The 20,253-nt window shown below is 42.9% G+C and overlaps 1 protein-coding gene across 1 annotated transcript in view; it reads left to right on the plus strand.

Annotated features, from left to right (window-relative positions):
* The window catches only part of NEK10 (NIMA related kinase 10), a 587,606-nt gene that overhangs the window by 309,778 nt on the left and 257,575 nt on the right, over positions 1–20,253 (plus strand). The window contains exon 25 of the mRNA XM_029587074.1: positions 5,480–5,550. Within this exon, the coding sequence (XP_029442934.1) occupies positions 5,480–5,550 (71 nt within the window). The remainder of the gene's footprint in view (positions 1–5,479; positions 5,551–20,253) is intronic.

Genomic DNA, 20,253 nt, shown 5'->3' on the forward strand with positions numbered 1-20,253 from the left:
CAGTCCCCCTCTTCCCTCCTCCCGAAGCAGGGCGCGAAAAGCAGCCTTGCTCCGGGAGGAGGGAAGAAGGGACTGGCAGTACGAAGCGGCGAAGCGACTTACTTTTTGCAGCCCTTCCGGACATCGGGCGACCTCTCCTGACTCCCGCTGCTCGCGAAGATGGACGCCTGCACGGCCGCTGAAGACGTGACATCACATGCCGTGACACCAAATGTCGTGATGTCACGTCTTCAGCGGCCGTGCAGGCGTCCATCTTCGCGAGCAGCTGGAGGCAGGAGAGGTCGTCCGATGTCCGGAGGGGCTGCAAAAAGTAAGTCGCTTCGCTGCTTTATGCTGCCAGTCCCTTCTTCCCTGAATAAGTTTATCCAGCTAGCTTTTCCAGCCAGCCAGCCAGCCACTTAATATGGACCTTGATGTTTTTGTTTTGGGCAATTGTGCACTGGTGCTTTTTTATTTCTCCATACAATGAAACTAAGTCTGGATACCATATTTCCTACTATTGTTGAGAAATAAACTTATACAGGTAAAATTTCAAAGGAACCTCTGTCAGTAAAACCATATTTTATGTGCAGAAATGGCTTTTTACAAAACTCACCACTTGATATATGGCTAAAATTAGGTGTGCATGTCATATTCACACATAAATTTACCGAGACTGAATGGGTGTTCCTGGAAATGCGGTTGGAGAAGGTTTTGCATATATGCTCATACTTTTGCATTTTCAAAAGATTGCTCATAAAATTTCTAGAAATGTTTCTGCTGTGTACAGTTTAGCAGGTGTCATTGTGTGCAGGTAGTTTTGGTGGAATAATTTTTAAAAAGGAAAGTGTGTATGTATTTTCCCTTTGAAATTTGATTTAACCTATGCATACATTTGTTGTCTAATTTACACAGGCTTTTACAAAATTACTCCCATAATTATTAAGGTAAACAAGTCCCATGCATGTAGGGAGTTGTAGTCTTTCTGAGGTCCATATTCAGTTGCTGGTTGGCTAGGAGAGTTACCTGAATAAATTTATCTGGCTAACGTATCTGGGATATTCAGTGGTGCAGACTATCTTAAAGTTAGTGGGGTAAGTTTATCCAGTTAACTTTAGGACGGCTCTTCGGCTGCCCTAAAGTTATCCAACTACCTTAATCATAGCCAGATAACACTAGGGATGTAAATCGTATTTCTGACAATTGAAAATATCGTATGATATTTTCAAAGTCGTCAGAAATCGGGGGCTCCCCGAAACCAATAGGAAAACCCCATAAAATTGTTCGTGGGGTTCTCTTATTGTTTTGGGGGAGGGCTGGAAAAACGCACACAAAAATAACCCCTAAACCCACCCGACCCTTTAAAACTAATCCCTTAGCTTCTGCCACCCTCCCGACCCCCCCAAAAAACATTTTACAGGTACCTGGTGGTCTAGTGGGGGTCCCGGGAGCGATCTCCTGCTCTCGGGCCGTCGACTGCCACTAATCAAAATGGCGCCGATGGCCCTTTGCCCTCACCAATGGCACGGATACCCTGTCACTTGGTAAGGGCAAAGGGCCATCAGCGCCATTTTGGGGGGTGGGGGAAGCTAAGGGATTAGTTTTAAAAGGTCAGGGTGGGTTTTTTGGTTTATCGGCTTGGGCGCAGCCAATAAAAAAAAACCCAATCGGGCCAGACGAAAAAAAAATCACGATGTGAATCGGAACCGGAATCGGAACCAATTCCGGTTCCGATTCACATCTCTAGATAATACTGTTTTAGAGAACTTTAATAATAATAAAAGGAACCCATGTCACACTATTAAACTCGATAATCCATCTATATCAATTGAAAATAGAGGTTATCCAGCAGTTTTGTGTTTATGTAATTGTTTTGTGATGCTATTATGCATTCACTACTGTGATCTGCAGTGGCCATGCTAATGAATTTTGCAGAATGTAAATGTGGAATAAATAAATAAATGCAAACTTCCCCACAATGCCCTCGGACCATCCTTGACATAGCTGAATAACATTTTAGTTGGAGAACAAGTTATCTTACTAAGTTGGGGCAGTCAGAACAGTGAGATTTTTAAATCCTGGCATTTGTTCAGCTAAGTTCCAAACTTAGACCTAGATTTATCATTTTGCTATAAATATAGCAAAAATAGCATCTGTAATAAATAAAAAGGGGTCTGGTGAAAGAGAGAGACACTCTTTATAAGGCTCTCATATTAGTAAACTATTTATACCACTGTAGCAGGGGCAACTAGTAACTTGGGGTGAGGTTTGGTGGTGGCCTAGGTTTTGGGGGGCAGTTTTGCATGCTCAGTCAGAGATACGAACAGCACAGTATACACATCAGTGAAGATTTGGTGTGATTTGGAGTGATAAAAGGTGCACAAAGATGAGATTTGTACATTGTACTCTCGTCCCAGCTTGATAGCAGCTAGGTAGAGAGTGCATCAAACTAGGCCGAGAGTACAATGGAATCATGGGCCCATTTCAGAACTCGTTCACGCAGTCTACATCGAATGATGGTTTTTCCAGTAGGAACTGTAGTGCAACTTAAAATCCAGTAATCATTGTCTGCTTTGTTTTCAACAATTAAAGAATGTCATTTGATCAGCACCTGCATGCAGGCCATTTCAATTGTAGTACCGACTCTTTGGCACTCTCTTCTAGAGATGAGCAGGCCCAATATTTTCAGTTTAGTTTTTTTTGTTTTAGGATTTGTTCATATATTTTTGGTATGTCTATTTTTTTTAGGTTCATTTCATTTACCAAACTGAAAAAACCCTCATTAAGACCTGTCAAAAAACAAACAAACCGAAACATGCCTTCCCAAGGCCTTCTGGCTCCTTCTCCCACCCAGAAAAACAAATGGGGCCTCCATGGCCTTCTCTGATTCCCCTCCTACCCTGATAAAACTATATGCAGGGCATAGACCTATATGGCTGGGCTTACCTGAGTCCAGACAAAGCCCCCTCCCCCCCAGGCTCCTCTCATTACCTACCTGCCCTCTAGAAAAATTGCTGGGGTCAGGGAGGTCCCTGACCTCAACTTACCCCTCCATGGGAGCTGACTGTGGACCAAAGGGCAGGATGCAATCTGATGTAAATAGTTTAATGTGGCCAGTTTAGAAAGTTGTGAGCCACAATAATGTAACAAAATCTTCTGAGAAAATGTTAATCTAACTTTGGAGCTTCGGGACCCTAATACGTGTCCCAAGGCTCCCACATTAGATTTAAAGGAACAACACATTAAAAATAAAAAAGGCCTAAAGTATAAAACGTGTGTGGTGGTCAAACCTGACACCCCCCCCCCCCCTTACCCAGGGCTATCACTCAAGGCAGCCCTGACAACTGGCCCCATCCCTCCTTTCATAATAATACATGGCCAATAGATTCTTCTACCTGACCCCCCTAACTCCCAAAATTAAACAAAGATCTTGTTGGTCTATAGTGGGCCCCTCCCTCTTGAACTCTCCAAGTTAAAAATAGAATTATTGGTTTCTAGTGGGGGGCCATACTCACACTCTTATCCCCTTCACTATTTCCCCAGAACCTCAAAATAAAAAAATCAAGCCAGAGAGAGGGCTTGGGGTCCCGCACTAGCCCCAGGCCAATGACACTGACTTGACGTTGCTCTAGTCACATGACTGGGGAAGGTCTGGGTGCCAGACCACAGCTATGTGGTGGAGGTCAGATGGGTGGACCTTGCTCCAATCATGTGACTGGGACAAGGTTAGGTCAGCGCCATTTTGGAAAATGGTGCCAATTAGTCTCAGGGCTAGCGGTCACCCCAGGCCTTTCCTCTTGCCTTATTATAGGATTTGAGATACTGGGATTTGGGGGAGGGGTGTGTGTCAGGGGTAGAGGGAGGACCCCCCACTAGAAGTCAATGTTTTTTTGAACTTGGAGGGTCTAGGTGGGGAAGGGGGCCCACTATAGACCAAAGTGATCTTTGTTTTATTTTGGGAGTTGGTGGAGGTAAACTAGATTCTATATATTGATGTGAAAGGGGATTGGGGGCCATTGGCCATAATGGTCTACTTAGTGATTGGGTTGGAGGTTAGGGGAGGTATATTGTCGCACAACCACCAGCTTTTTTTTTTTTTAATTTGGGTGTTGGGCCGCTTCAAGTGGTGATACAGCCTCAATGTTTTTTTGGGGGGAGTGGCCCCCTATTGTGGCTACTGGCTACACTCCCTCATGATAGTGAGACCTCTCCTGTGAAAAAATATTGCAGATTGATGCATCTAGTTCTAAGTTTAGACTTGGCTGGGCAAATAGTGGGATTTGAAAATCCTGCTGTGCTGACCAGCCCTGAGTTAGCTAGGTAACTTTCTATCCATCTAAAAAAATTATCCAGCTAACTCAGGGGTGGGGTAGGGGCCTTCCAGATTAGTGTCAGCTATTTGGCTAAATTAGCCAGATAAAATTATCTAGCTAATGTTAAGACAGACAGGGATCTTCAGCGATGCACCTGTGCCACTGACTATCACAGCCAAGTTAGTTGGATAACTTTGTCCATCTAACTTGCTAGACAGACAGCAGCTGAATGTGAACCTCAAAGTAGAAAAGCATACAATGACAAATGCCACAAGCATACCACCAAATTTTACAAACAACAGCAGCCTGCCCCCTACTCCATCCCAAACCTGCTCCTATGGAACCTAACTTTCAAGCCTAGTGGAGGTACTGAATTTGTTTGCATAAGTGGATGTGCAAAGATTTGTCCTAGTATTTTATAAACTATGTAGTCATAGCTGTACAGTTTATAAAATTTTTTTTGTGCTGTAAAATATACTTACAAAGATGAAAATACGCACCTACTTTGATGTTCCTAAAATAGCATGCAAGCTACTTATGCATATATGTGCTGTTTTTCCACACAAAACCTCTTTGAAAATGTATTCATTAGGGAGGAATTTTCATACTGTCCACTTTAGATCAAACTCTCAAAATTCATGGGTACATTTTTCCCAGAGTCTTTGCATCAATTTGACAGAGAAACTATATGCATACTTTCTATTTAAGCTTGCTGCAGAGAGAGTATTTGTGGGACTCATGCACCTGTTTTCTGTGTGAGTAGATTGTCTACAGAAAATAATGTGTGTAGGCTTGAAATTAAATTCTTTGCACATTGTTTTCTGATCCAATCCAAGACACACTGCTTGGAACACCTCCCTTACATGCAGATAAATGTATGCGTGTTGTGAAACGATGCATGTATTTTAAGCCACATTGACAAAAGGCAATTTTCAGACAATTAACAAAATAAAGAGATTCAAAACTGGAACCTTGATCAACAAATTTAATCCATATTCAAATGTTGCTGTTCTTATCCTATCTTTATTTGGAATGTATTCTTCAAAGTTATTTTCTAAATTGTACTGCAGACACAATACTTGTCTTTTTTTTTTTTTTTTTTTGTGAATTAGACAATAATCATGAAGCATTTCATACAGATAATAGAATATTTTTCTTCTATTCACTCTGAAACATTTGTTTTGTAGATAGTAGAGGCTGTGTATGAGCCACTGCCAGAAGGAGTCTACTCTGAAAAAGTGACAGAAACCATTAAGAGGTAATTGCTCATGTAACTTTATTCCTACATTTTGCCAACAAGATGCTTGGCTTCATACTTTTCCATCAATAATATTACAAAGGCACCAGGTGTTAAATTGAAAAACTTCAGTTTGCTTCTCTGTAAACGGAAAGGGACGTAAACTGTTGCAAAGTGTGTTAAAAGTGCATAGTTATAGTTCATTCCAGTTACACTTAAGAATTTCTGTTTTTCTGCCAAAATTGCCTGTTATATATCAAACAGCACGACTTCAATGTCTTAATTTTGAGAAAAAAAAATAAAAAATAACCTTTATTTTTAAAATGTAACTACTGTAACCTCTAAAATATCAATGTTAGAGTCAAAGTGCCTCTATTAATCAAGAACATCACATCAGGCATCCCTGGTGTGCCATAACCATCCAGGCTTGCAGTTCTCACTCCCTGAGAGCAGCTACGGTGACAATGCTGATTAATGAAGAACCACATTGCCAGGCAAGTTTGTATTTTATAGATATGTTTCTGTTAATGGAGGTCCCAAGGCAATTAACCCTTTCAGTGGGAGGCTGGCCAGGATTCTTTATCTTAGTCATTACTTTCACGTTATGTGGTTCCCCAATGACTCAACCTCAGCTCTGCTCTATCTGAGGGTAATCTGCCTCTAATTCTTTTCCTCCTCCAATAAATTGAGTATTACACCAACCTGGGAATAGAAATTAGTGACTCAGTTTATTAACAGTAAAAATATAAATCCGATTGTATTATCAATGATCTTTTCAATAGTCCAGTATCAAAGTATATTTTCTCTTCGTCTTGGGTATGCTCCAACTTGTATATACTGAATTTCTATTCCTAGGGTTTTCCAAATTCAGATCTTATGCCTTTGCATCTTTGTATCCTTTACTGCTGTGGTAGCCCTACTCTAGCCAGTATCGAGATTTTTTTTTTCTTTTCCAGCCATGGCCATCAGCAGAAGAGATATCTATGATTCTAATAGTGAGCATTCAAACTTGGGAGGAACTTTGTGAACAAAAACTCAAATCTCTTAGTTGTACTTCTTCTTTTGGTCCCTAGCCTGAGAATAGGCAGTTGAAGTAAGCATGCCAACAGGAGGGACATATAAAATACTTCCATTCATAAAAAATAGAATTTAGGGGATAATTATTTAACAACCTACATAGAAAGTCAGCAGATACCAATTTTCAAAGCAAATTTATGCATGTATATTTGCATGCAAAATTATTCCACCAAAAACTACTCACACACACACTTATGCCTGCTAATTTGTATGCAGAACAGTTTGGGGATAATTAGCATGCATACTTTTCAAAACCCACAAGTATTTGTGTAAGTCCAATGCCATCCCAGCTCTGGCCCCGGGAGCACCTCCATTCAATAGGGTCCCAAAGGACATATGTATATTAGTTTACCCGTATATCTAGTTGGCAATTTTACAACAAGCACATTCTACGAGAAAACTTTTGTGTGTGTGCATGAAGTTTTGGTGGGATAATTTTCACAATGAACTTACAGGCATATGTTTGCTTTCAAAAAACTGGTATGTGTTGACTTTCTTAGGCAGGCTATTATAATATTTTCCCCTATTTTCTTTGCTGGAAAAAATTGTGGAAGTAAATGTGGATTATGAATTTTTCTGCAAATGTACAAAAGTACTATTTTATGTTTGGCAATGCATTTGAGAATAACCCTCCTTATGAGAATTTTTGATAAAACAAATAATATGTGACAAAGGCCTGGATTTATCAAAATGCACTAAATATTGCATGTGATAGGAAAAGGGGTGTGTCTGTTTTATGGTAATAGGCAGTTTATGCTAATACCTATGTGAAGTGCAAATTGTGATAACTTTTTTGCAATAAGTGCCAGAATTGATGTATTTCTACATACAACCACTGGGGGGGGACCATGTTTAGTAGGTTTAAGCTCCTGGAAAGCCAGCCTAGCTGTGGGGGGAGAGAGAGAGAATAGCCATAATGCCCTCATGCTAGATAGGTATTTATATCTCTATGGGAGGCCCACCTAGTCACTCGAGGTGAGGTTTAGGTATTAGTGTAGGGGTTAGGGGCCACTTTGACATTCAAAGTGAGATGAACGAACAGAACAGTGCTCTCTTGTGAAGATTTGATGACCTTCGGAGTGAGGAAACTCACCCAAAGATGAGATTTGTGCAATGTTCTCTCAACCTAGCTTGATTTTACCCAGGTAGAGAGGCCAAGCTAGGTTGAGAGAACATTGCACAAATCTCATCTTTGGGTGAGTTTCCTCACTCCAAAGGTCATAAAATCTTCACAAGAGAGCACTGTTCTGTTCGTACTTCTCACTTTGAATGTCAAAGTGGCCCCTAACCCCTACACTAATACCTAACCCTCACCTCGAGTTACTAGGTGTGCCTCCCATAGAGATATAAATACTTATCTAGCATGAGGGCATTATGGCCAGTCTCTCTCTCTCTCTCCCTCCTTAAAACAGGCATGTGCAAAAAACACCACAACAAAGCCCTATCACACAGCTTTATGCATGCCAAATAGCACATTAATAAATGATTCCCCTAGGGGGTCATTTTTCAAGCAGCACCTGAAGACTTCACCAACAGCCAAAGGTATGCTGCAGTTTTGCACCAAATAACTACATCTTTTATGGTGTAGTTATTTGGTGCGACGCCGGCAGTGATCACAGGACCACCCCCCCCCCACCCCCCCATTACCATGGGATTCAAAGAGCCTGGCAGTATTAGTATATCCAGTTTGGCCATTTTTGTTGCATTAGTAATCCATGTTTCATTTTCATTTTCTGTTATTTTAAATCAACAAAAACCTGTGGAATTGGAAAAACTTTCCATATTCTTCCTTTTCTGGAAAATTATCATTAGTTTATGGCAATTGTTGAAAATAAATGCATTTTTCAGAATATTGATGAAACTTTTGCAAATTTAAAGTATCCACTTTCATTATCCTTAAGGAAAAGTTTGACTTTTTTCCTTTTCAGTACCTGAATGATAAATAGCCAATGGCAACAACCATACATGCTCAATTCCACTTTACAGGTTTATTGATCCAGTGTGGAAAATCAACACATCAATAAGGCTATGGAAAAAAGTGACATTGAATAAGCCCAATGTCCTTTAAACACTTTTCCGCTGCCAATGCAGTTTCTTTCTCCCAGTTATGTATATACTTCTGTGGAATTTCCTTCTTCTATTCTGCTATGTAATGAATTTTACAGGCTACCCTAGCTACTGCAGTGGCAGTCCTTTGCCAGATAAACTCATTGCTTCAAGCCGTCTTTTTTCACTCCTGCTGAGGAGTTTCATTTCTGCTGAGTTAAAGTGCAGAGCTTTATAGATAGCAGTCAAGAACAGGAATGACAGAATAATTTGCTTACTGAATTGAATTACATGCATATCAACTAATTCATTTTGGAAATAAATTTGCAGTTGTTTGTGTATTCCCGGGGAACAGATTTGCTCAGAAAAATACCCACAACCCATTACTGCTCAGCTAGATATTTGATTTTTTTTTTAAATAGTTCTCTCACTCCTTCTTTTTCCTTCTCCTTCCCCTGTCTCTTTTTCTTTCTCTCTCTGTTTTCTCCTTCTTTCCTCCTCATTTTTCCTCTTTCTGCTCTGTCTGTTCTCTCAGTAGAAAAAAAACATGATGCAACAGGGAAAACTCTCTTTTATCACATATATTGTAGGGATTGACTATGTAGAAATTGAAAAGGATTCATGCCAGTTCATAAATTATATTAAATGAACTGTTTAAATGTTAATACTTCCAATTTTTGAAAAAATTGATACTATAATCAGTTGCTGTGGTTCAGTGAATAATGCTGGAAAGACTTGATCCTTGCCAAATCTCATTAGATTGTCCACGGCTCTCGTGCTAAACTTACAAGAGGGAAACTTTGATAAAATGAGAAAAATTGTTAGAAAAAAACTGAAAGGAGCAGCTACAAAAGTAAAACGTTTGCAAGAGGCATAGTGATTGTTAAAAAATACCATCCTAGAAGGACAGTCCAGATGTATTCCACACATTAAGAAAGGTGGAAAGAAGGCAAAACGATTACCGGCATGGTTAAAAGGGGAGGTGAAAGAAGCTATTTTAGCCAAAAGATCTTCATTCAAAAATTGGAAGAAGGATCCAACAGAAGAAACTAGGATAAAGCATAAATGTTGGCAAGTTAAATGTAAGACACAGATAAGACAGGCTAAGAAAGAATTTGAAAAGAAGTTGGCCGTAGAGGCAAAAACTCACAGCAAAAACCTTTTAAAATATATCCGAAGCAGAAAGCCTGTGAGGGAGTCAGTTGGACTGTTAGATGATCGAGGGGTTAAAGGGGCACTGAGAGAAGATAAGGCCATCGTGGAAATATTAAATGATTTCTTTGCTTCGGTGTTTACTGAAGAGGATGTTGGGGATGTACCCGTACTGGATAAGGATTTCATGGGTAATGATTCAGATGGACTGAATCAAATCACGGTGAAACTAGAAGATGTGGTAGACTTGATTGACAAACTGAAGAATAGTAAATCACCTGGACTGGATGCTATACACCCCAGAGTTCTGAAGGAACTAAAAAAATGAAATTTCAGACCTATTAGTAAAAATTTGTAATCTATCATTAAAATCATCCTTTGTACCTGAAGACTGGAAGATGGCTAATGTAACCCCAATATTTAAAAAGGGCTCCAGGGGCGATCCAGGAAACTACAGCCTGGTTAGCCTGACTTCAGTGCCAGGAAAAATAGTGGAAAGTGTTCTAAACATCAAAATCACAGAACACATAGAAAGACATGGTTTAATGGAACAAAGTCAGCATGGCTTTACCCAAGGCAAGCCTTGCCTCACAAATCTGCTTCACTTTTTTTGAAGGAGTTAATAAACATTGGATAAAGGTGAACCGGTAGATGTAGTATACTTGGACTTTCAGAAGGTGTTTGACAAAGTTCCTCATGAGAGGCTTCTAGGAAAAGTAAAAAGTCATGGGATAGGTGGCGATGTCCTTTTGTGGGTTGCAAACTGGCTAAAAGACAGGAAACAGAGAGTAGGATTAAATGGACAATTTTCTCAGTGGAAGGGAGTGGGCAGCAGTGGAGTGCCTCAGGGATCTGTATTGGGACCCTTACTTTTCAATATATTTATAAATGATCTAGAAAGGAATACGATGAGTGAGATAATCAAATTTGCAGATGATACAAAATTGTTCAGAGTAGTTAAATCACAAGCAGATTGTGATAAATTGCAGGAAGACCTTGTGAGACTGGAAAATCGGGCATCCAAATGGCAGATGAAATTTAATGTGGATAAGTGCAAGGTGATGCATATAGGGAAAAATAACCCATGCTATAGTTACACAATGTTAGGTTCCATATTAGGTGCTACAACCTAAGAAAGAGATCTAGGCGTCATAGTGGATAACACATTGAAATTGTCAGTTCAGTGTGCTGCGGCAGTCAAAAAAGCAAACAGAATGTTGGGAATTATTAGAAAGGGAATGGTGAATAAAACGGAAAATGTCATAATGCCTCTGTATCACTCCATGGTGAGACCACACCTTGAATACTGTGTACAATTCTGGTCGCCGCATCTCAAAAAAGATATAATTGCGATGGAGAGGGTACAGAGAAGGGCTACCAAAATGATAAGGGGAATGGAACAGCTCCCCTATGAAGAAAGACTAAAGAGGTTAGGACTTTTAAGCTTGGAGAAGAGATGGCTGAGGGGGGATATAATAGAGGTGTTTAAAATCATGAGAGGTCTAGAACGGGTAGATGTGAATTGGTTTACTCTTTCGGATAATAGAAAGACTAGGGGGCACTCCATGAAGTTAGCATGTGGCACATTTAAAACTAATCAGAGAAAGTTCTTTTTTACTCAATGCACAATTAAAACTCTGGTATTTGTTGCCAGAGGATGTGGTTAGTGCAGTTAGTATAGCTGTGTTTAAAAAAGGATTAGATAAGTTCTTGGATGAGAATTTCATTACCTGCTATTAAATAATTAAGTTGACTTAGAAAATAGCCACTGCTATTACTAGAAACAGTAACATGGAATAGACTTAGTTTTTGGGTACGTGCCAGGTTCTTATGGCCTGGATTGGCCACTGTTGGACCCTTGGTCTGACCCAGTATGGCATGTTCTTATGAGAAACAACTATTACTAGCAGGTGATTAGGTGTCTTTCCATCGTTCCTTTAAAAAATGGCAAACTTTGCAACAATATAGGCTACTGGAAATTTCCCCAATAAAGTGTTACTCCAAGTTTGTCTGATGATACTGCTTTAGGAAATTCCATGGTGTAAGCCAGGGGTGGCCAACTCCAATGCTCGAGAATCACAAACAGTCCAGGTTTTCAGGATATTCACAATGAATATGCATGCTATAGATTTGCATGCACTGCCTCTATTATATGCAACTCTATCTCATGCATTTTCATTATAGACATCCTGAAAACCTGGACCGGAGCTGGTCACCCCTAGTCTAAGGTTTTACTGGCAGAATGACCAAGAAAAACGTTTTTGAGCTAGAGTTTAAAAGGCCCGCGCATGCGTCCATGTGTGTGTATTTCCCAGGACGTGCATATGGATGCGTAGTTCCCGGTGGGCTCACATGGACGTGGCTATTTTATAATATGCGTGCAATTCCTGCATGCACATGCACGCCGGAGTTTAATGTTCGCAAGTGCATGTGTGGGTGGGTGGCCTCCAAGCACAGGTGGGGGTGAATTTTTTAAAGTACATGCGGCAGCGCGATTGGGCCTTTGCCCAGTTCCCTCCCAGTCTGCTCCAATTAAGGAGCCTAGGGCTTTGTACCAATTTTGTTGGCACCCTTTGTTGAAGAGGTTTAGTGGACTCTTGGGCCGGCCTGACGGAGAGAATGAAAATAGTCTCCGCGCTAGCGGAACAGGCCGGGGGGTGGATACTGGACGGACTGAAGGGAAGGATCTTCACCCTGGAAGGCCGCGCTCCCCCAGGAGGAGCCCGTAGGAGCCGGACCGCTGGGACTTAGGCGAGAGGAGAAGACAACTTCACCCTGGAGACCCGAGACACCCCCGGGAGGAGCCCATAGGAGTCCGGGCCGCTGGGATTTAGGCGAACAGGCGAAATCCGACGAGACGATCCATGGTCAAAGCAGGTAGCAGACGGGAGACAACGGGAGCAGGCAGAGGTCAGAACCGAAGAAGCAAACCAGGGTAGGCTGGAACCGAAGGCAGATCCCATGAACCAGGACTGGAACTGAAGCAAGAACTGGATACCAGAACCGAGGATCAAGACTGGAACTGAAACAAGAACTGGATACCGGAACTGAGGATCAAGACTGGAACTGAAGCAGGCAACTGGAACAGGAACCAAGACTGGAACAACTGCAAGCAACAACTCCAGAGGCACACAGCAACGAGGATCACCGAAGCAACCATGTTGCAAAGCATTTAACTGGGGCGGACACCGGCTTTAAATATCTGCTGGCGTCTGACGTCAGGGAAGGAGGCGGGGTGCCCAAAGGCGGGAAAGGCCCTTTAAATCTCGGCCTTTCGCGTGCGTGCCTAGGACGGGAGGGGCTAGCCTCAGTGAGCCGACGGCATCTCCCTCGTGGAGGCGCCGCCGAAGATGGGCCTTGCCGGCCTGCCAACACCGCGCGGCAGCCGCCTGAAATCGGGACCGGGACCTGGCGACCCACCGCAGAGCCCCCCAGTCTGGAGCCTGGTAACACGAGGTAAGGTCCCGGTCACGAGTGCCACGACTGGGGCCGCAACACCCTTTGCCACTCATTTGGAGTCTTGGGGCATTCTTGCTACTGTGGGTGGCTGCTTTGTATCTCTCATGGTGCTTTGAGGTCTTCATGCCAGTATTTGTTCTACTTTAATCTTCTATTAGTTTCTTAAGGTTTTTCCTACCATCATCTCTTCATGATACCTTGGATTGTTCATGCCACTGTTTCTGTTGCTTTTCACATCTTTTAGTGTACTGTGGTCTTCATACCACTGATAATGGTGCCATTTACCCCTTTTTGGAGCCTTGGGGTGTTTGCTGCCTCTGTATAGGCTACTTTGCTCTATCATAATGCCTTGGTCTATTCATGCCACCTTTGGAGCCACTTTAACATAATCTTGGTGCCTTGGAGTGCTCTCCCTCCTTCTGATGATGTCTGTTGTCAAGTTTCATTAGAATTCAGTACAAAACACAAATTTTGGAGCCTCAACAAGGGTGCTTTCCTTCCCCAATTGACTGGGAAACAAATGGAGAACTGAACGAAATCACTGTGAACCTGGAAGATGTAGGCCAGATTGACAAACTAAAGAGTAGCAAATCACCTGGACCAGGTGGTATGCATCCTAGGGTTCTGAAGGAACTAAAAAATGAAATTTCTGATCTATTAGTTAAAATTTGTAATCTATCATTAAAATCATCCATTGTAGCTGAAGACTGGAGGGTGGCCAATGTAACCCCAATATTTAAAAAAGGCTCCAGGGGGCGATCCGAGTAACTATAGACCAGTGACCCTGACTTCAGTGCCGGGAAAAATAGTGGAAACTATTCTCAAGATCAAAATCGTAGAGCATATAGAAAGACATGATTTAATGGGACACAGTCAACATGGATTTACCCAAGGGAAGTCTTGCCAACACCCCGGCCAGCCAATCACAAGCCAGAGAGGACCTTTAAATTAAAAAAGCTCCACCGGCGCCATCCTTTTAAATTTTCACCGTTCATCGGAAGGGAGGCCTGCGCGATCGGCGCCCAGACCCGCCGGGGTAAGGCCCTTTAATTTTACCTTCCCCCAATGCGAACCCGGACGCCGACCACGAGGCGATTCTGCAGCGCCGTCCCTCCACACGGCCCTTCGGTCCCCCTGCAGCCAGAGACAGGAGATCCCCCGGCCAGCCAATCACAAGCCAGAGAGGACCTTTAAATTTAAAAAGCTCCACCGGCGCCACGTGCCGAAGGAGCGCTACAAAGGGGCCGGCCCCTTTGTGTGCCCCTTCGTGCAGCCACTGAGAGAAGCCACAATCCACCGTTCAGTGGCACACCATCGCCGCAAGCCTACTTTCCACATTCAACAACTAGGCAATTTCTTCAACCCAGAGCTACCACTCTCCAGTATAAGCTATCATTACTGCCAGCAACCTCGGAAAAATAAGATCACACGCAAAGTCCGTGGCCGACCACAAGACCCCAGCGCCAATACGCCCACTCACCTAATAGACACTCTACAGGCCATTGAACCGGCCTCCAGGCTCAAGCCAATCGTGGCGGTGCCTCCTCCAACCAATCAGCTTCTGCACAGAGGGATTTTAAACTCCCCCTCTCTCCGGCGCCATTCATCTTCTTCGGCGTTCGCGGCTGGATAGGCCTGCATAGTTGGTGCCTCAGACCCGCCGGGATAAGGCCACTTTTTCCTACACGCCTTCCCACGGCAGGTCCACGGCCAACCACAAGACCTCAGCGTCAATACGCCCATTTACCTAATAGACACTTTGCAGGCCATTGAACCAGCCTCCAGACTTTTATAAAAATTCTGCTCCTTTGGCTTTCTGACCACTAAGTTTCCTCCCCACTCTTAAAATGCACTCCTTCAACATCCCCATTATCAACAATCACCTCAGAAATAATGAGAAACCACCTCCGTGTCACACCTTCCAGCAAAAGAGGCTAATCCCTATTATTATTTCTCCTTTTACACAATTCCTTGGTCTCTCCCTCTTCACCCTGACCCTTTTCAATGCCCAATCTCTCTCGAAAAAATCTCACATACTCAATGATTATCTCTCAGAGGCCAATCTTGACATCTGTGCCATCACAGAGACTTGGTTAAAATCTACGGATTCAGTAATTATTAACCAACTGCCCACTCAAACATACGATATATTCTCGATTCCCAGACCCAAAAAAAGAGGAGGCGGACTTCTACTTGCAGCTAAGAAAGGCCTAAAGATATCTCTGCAACATTCAAGCCTAATTTCTAATCTAGAATGTGCATACTTCAAATCCAAAGAGCTACAAATGTGCCTGATCTACGCTCCACCCAGAATTCTTGAAACAGATCCATCTCCCCTCATTGAATACATTGCCAAACACATCAACTACGATTCACCCGCATTAATAATGGGAGACTTCAACCTTCACGTAGACTCGGTCATATGCTCCCCAAACTGTGAAACTTTTTTATCATCGCTTCAGTACATGGGCTTCAAACAGATCATTAACAACCCAACTCATAAAGCAGGCCACACTCTAGACCTGATTTTCATTAACAAAGGCCTCTCTCTTTCATCATCTCCGATATGTACACCAGTACCCTGGTCGGACCACCAAATTATCAACACTGCCCTCAAGACAGCAGACACCCTTCCCCCTTCCTTCCCGAAAACCACGGTGCACTTCAGGAAACCATGCTCTTCGGAAATCCTAACTAATCACCTTGCCAAAGAATTGCCACAGCTCGACTTCTCAGATGTGAACTCCGCCATCAACTCTTGGCATTCTATCATCAACAAAGTCGCAGACCAAACCTGCCCCCTAACTACTAAGGTGATTCACAAGGCCCAAGACAACAGAAAACCTTGGTTCATTCCTGAACTGAAGGCGATCAAACTACACCTCAGAAATAAAGAATATATCTGGCGTAGAAATCCCTCTCCCAAGACTTTAGCAAGCTACAAAACCACCCTCAATATCTACAGGAACACCATTTTCAAAACAAAGAAAGAATTCTTTGCGAAAAAAATTCACCACTTCATCTTCGATTCCAAAGCTCTTTTCTCCTACATCTCTGCCCTCACTAAACTTTTGCCACCATCCATCCCAGATGACCAAGCTCTCATCAAAGCCACAGAACTGGCCACCTTCTTTGAAAACCAAAATTATAAATCTCACCAAACAGTTTTCTACACCAAACCCTCCCATCCCCCATCTGAGTGCACCATTACTTCAGCAGACTGCAAGGTTATACTCCTTTGAGACCACCTCGTCTCTCGAAGTGGAAAATATTTTGAAAAAACTCAAACCCTCTTCCCATCCTCTAGACTCCATCCCATCTAACCTCCTCATTTCAATACCAAATACTATTGCTAAACCCATTGCAAAAATCATCAATTGCTCGTTAACCCAAGGACTAGTGGCAGATTCTCTAAAACAGGCCATCTTGAAACCTCTCCTAAAAAACCCCAACTTGTCAACTTCAGACCCAGCAAATTTCTGCCCCATTGCCAACCTTCCCTTCATCGCCAAGATCATGGAGAAAATAGTTAATAAACAACTCACAGAATTCCTGGAAGAACACAAGATCCTAGCACCTTCACAATATGGCTTTCGTAAATCTCTAAACACGGGATCACTTCTGATCTCGCTTACTGACTCCATCATTGTGAACATGGACAAAAAACAATCGCACCTACTGAGTTTACTGGATCTTTTGGCTGCCTTTGATACGGTCAACCATTCAATCCTACTAGACCGACTCGTGGATATTGGTATCACGGGTTCTGCCCTGGACTGGTTCCGTTCATTCCTTAGCAATAGATCATTCAAGGTTAAAATAAATAATAAACAATCACACCCAATTAGATCCAACTTGGGTGTCCCACAAGGTTCTGCCCTTTCACCAAACCTCTTCAACATATACCTGCTTCCTCTCTGCCTCCTCCTCACCAAGCTGAAAATCAAGCATTACATATATGCGGATGATATCCAAATTCTCATCCCTATCAAGGAATCATTACAAAAATCCCTTATCTTCTGGGACAGTTGCTTTCAGGAGATCAGCTCACTCCTATTCAAGCTTAACCTTGTCATCAACAAAGACAAGACCGAATTCCTAATCATCTCTCAAGATGAAAACCTCTTTACTAAGGAGACAGCCTATCACCTAGATGATCAGCCTCAAGTCGATAGCCACTCTCTACCTAACTTCCCTTCAACTATGCCAGATAATATCAAAAACACCTCTTACGTTAGAGATCTAGGCACCCTCCTGGACAACCAGCTGAACCTAAAAAGGTTTGTCAACAATACGACAAAAGAGTGCTTTTTCAAATTACAAGTACTTAAAAAGCTTAAACCCCTCCTGCTCTTCAATGATTTCCGCTTGGTTCTGCAATCAATCATACTCACCAAAGTTGATTACTGTAACTCATTGTTGCTTGGGCTCCCAGCTGTCACCATTAAGCCACTACAGATGTTACAGAACTCAGCCACCAGGATTTTAACGAACTCAAAAAAGAGGGATCACATCAACACCTATCCTTTACAACCTCCACTGGCTCCCGATCAAATTTAGAATCCTCTACAAAGTGCTGACCATCATGCACAAAACCCTACACAACCTTGCTCCAATTGATCTCACCTTCCAGGTTCGCCCTAATAATTCCACTAGACCAATGAGAAGAGCTTACCTAGGCACTCCCTTCATCTCTCAAGCTAAAACGTCTCTAAGGAACAGGGCCTTTTCTACCGCAGGTCCCTCTCAATGGAACACTCTCCCACCAGACCTCCGTCAGGACCCCTGCCCAATCTCCTTCAAGAAAAAACTAAAAACATGGTTATTCAACCTTGCGTTTCCAGAACCCGCATTTTAGCTAACACATTCTCTCCTTTTTCGCATCATATCCCTGCTCATTCCCTTTCACAAGTTTTGGTTTGGTTTGTTATTGTCTCTTCATATTTCACTTTTAGCTTCTCTAACTCATGTTCCCTTGAAGAGACCTTCAGATACCCTTTGGTCTTATTCTGCCTATCTTTCCCCTTTCCCTAGCCCTCTGCACTTCATCTCATTTACTCTACCCCAATCAAATCCAAGCCCAATTTAACTGACAGCATCTGCGTGCCATACACGGTATCACCCAGGAGGTGGGTGCACAAACACCCATTGGAATCATGCAGAGGAAGACAGGAAACCCTCAGAGAAAAGAGTAATGTACAGACCTACATGTGCCAGCAACCCGCGAGGACATTCACTAGAGGAGGGGCCTCTAGAGGTGGAGTTCCTATAGAATTGGGAGCCTGTAACCACGCCAGCAAACAGGAAGCATAAAGGGTGTGGTTTTCCTTAGAGGTGAGGAAAAGTGCGGTAAAGAGAAGACATGCTGATGGCAGAGATGGTTAGATGTGTGCTTTGCACTGGGATGATTAGACTCAGCTTTTGAAACCAGGGTTTTTTACATGCTCCTTTTTTGCTTGTGTGTGGAGGATGAGGGATTAAACCCCTGTACTAACTGCTTGCTTGCTTGTTTGCTTGCTTGCGGTCAAGGAGGATGCCTAGAAAAAGTTCTGTATTATAGACTGTTTTGCTTCTTTGTGGGAGAGGAGATTAAACCCTTACACTAACTGCTTGCTTCCAGCTAAGCAAGTTGTCTGGGAAAACTTCTGTAACTATAGTCGGGTTTGCTTATGTGTGGGGATTAAACCCTCACATGCAATTTGACCACAGCCAGAAAGGCTGCCTTGAAACATCAAGGCTGACTGCCATGGCCATGATGAGGAGGGGATAGGATAAGAAATGCTTACTTTAACTGTGTTAAAAAAAAACTTACAGTCAGGTAACCTAAGCCAAAATGTAGGCAGGAGATGATGACTATCAACCCAGCAATGCAAGAAAAGGGAGGAGAAGTCACTGGAGGAAAGTGACCAGGAACTTTAACTTGTTATATATTTATATGCTCAGAGGGCCATGTTGCAGGGAGCATGGCTATTTGAGTACACATGCTTTTGTATACAATCTTTTTCATTTTCCCTGCACTAGCCCACACAAAGTTAAAGGGATGATAGCCTGGGTAAACCCATCTCTGTCCCCCTCACTATTTATCCAATCTCACTTCAAACACTTTCTGGACCCCAAATCACTATAAGCAATGACTCCTCTAGACCCCTGAGTGCAGTAGGCAACCCCCAACTTTCCCTGACCCCCAACTCAAATTCTTCCTGGAGCCCTAATGTGAAGATGCTCCCCTTACCTTGCACCTCCCCTTCCAGTCCTTGGCTCCCCCACAACCCTCTGTCCTGCCAACATTAGTGCCTCTTAGCTTCTTCTGACAGCTTGTTCTCACTTTACACTTTGACCTGCACATGTGCAGCAAAATGGGAGGGGGTGGAGGGAAGACCGGAAGGGTTACTTATTGCATCAGTGGGCCCCTATTGTGATTGAGGATCTGTGGGGAAGGGAAGGGGGGATTCTTTTCGCATTGGGGATCTAGGAGAAGAAAATGTTCTTGAGGGATGCTCAGGACACTGCCTTTTCCCATTTCTAAACAGCAGAGTCAGTGTGCTAGCAGTTTACTACAGCCTTGGACTGGAGCTGTATTTCATGCTGTAGAAGTGATTTAAATTTAGCTTTTTGAACTACAGGCTTAGTAAATAGTATAGTAATGACTAGTGAGGTCACTGCCGTGTAACTTTACTGACTCGTATATCTGGGTCCGGTCAGTATTAATGCATCCACATGTGTGCTGGTTTAAAACCACAGTCAGGGCTTAGACGGTAACTTTTAAACAGGTGCGCAGGAATGCGTGCGTGGGTTCATCGGACCGAGCCCAGGGGTGTGGCCATTTTATAACATACGTGCGTACATGCGCATATGTCATAAAATGGCCTGACTGCGTGCACACGTGCGCATAATTTTAAGTGGATGCGTGCCGATGCGCGCAAATGCCTCGTCTATTGCGGAAGTGGGGAGATTTTAAAACACACGCGTGCCGAAGCCATTACCAGTTTT

This window comes from Rhinatrema bivittatum, chromosome 2 (genome assembly GCF_901001135.1).
Source record: "Rhinatrema bivittatum chromosome 2, aRhiBiv1.1, whole genome shotgun sequence".
Lineage (NCBI taxonomy): Eukaryota > Metazoa > Chordata > Amphibia > Gymnophiona > Rhinatrematidae > Rhinatrema > Rhinatrema bivittatum.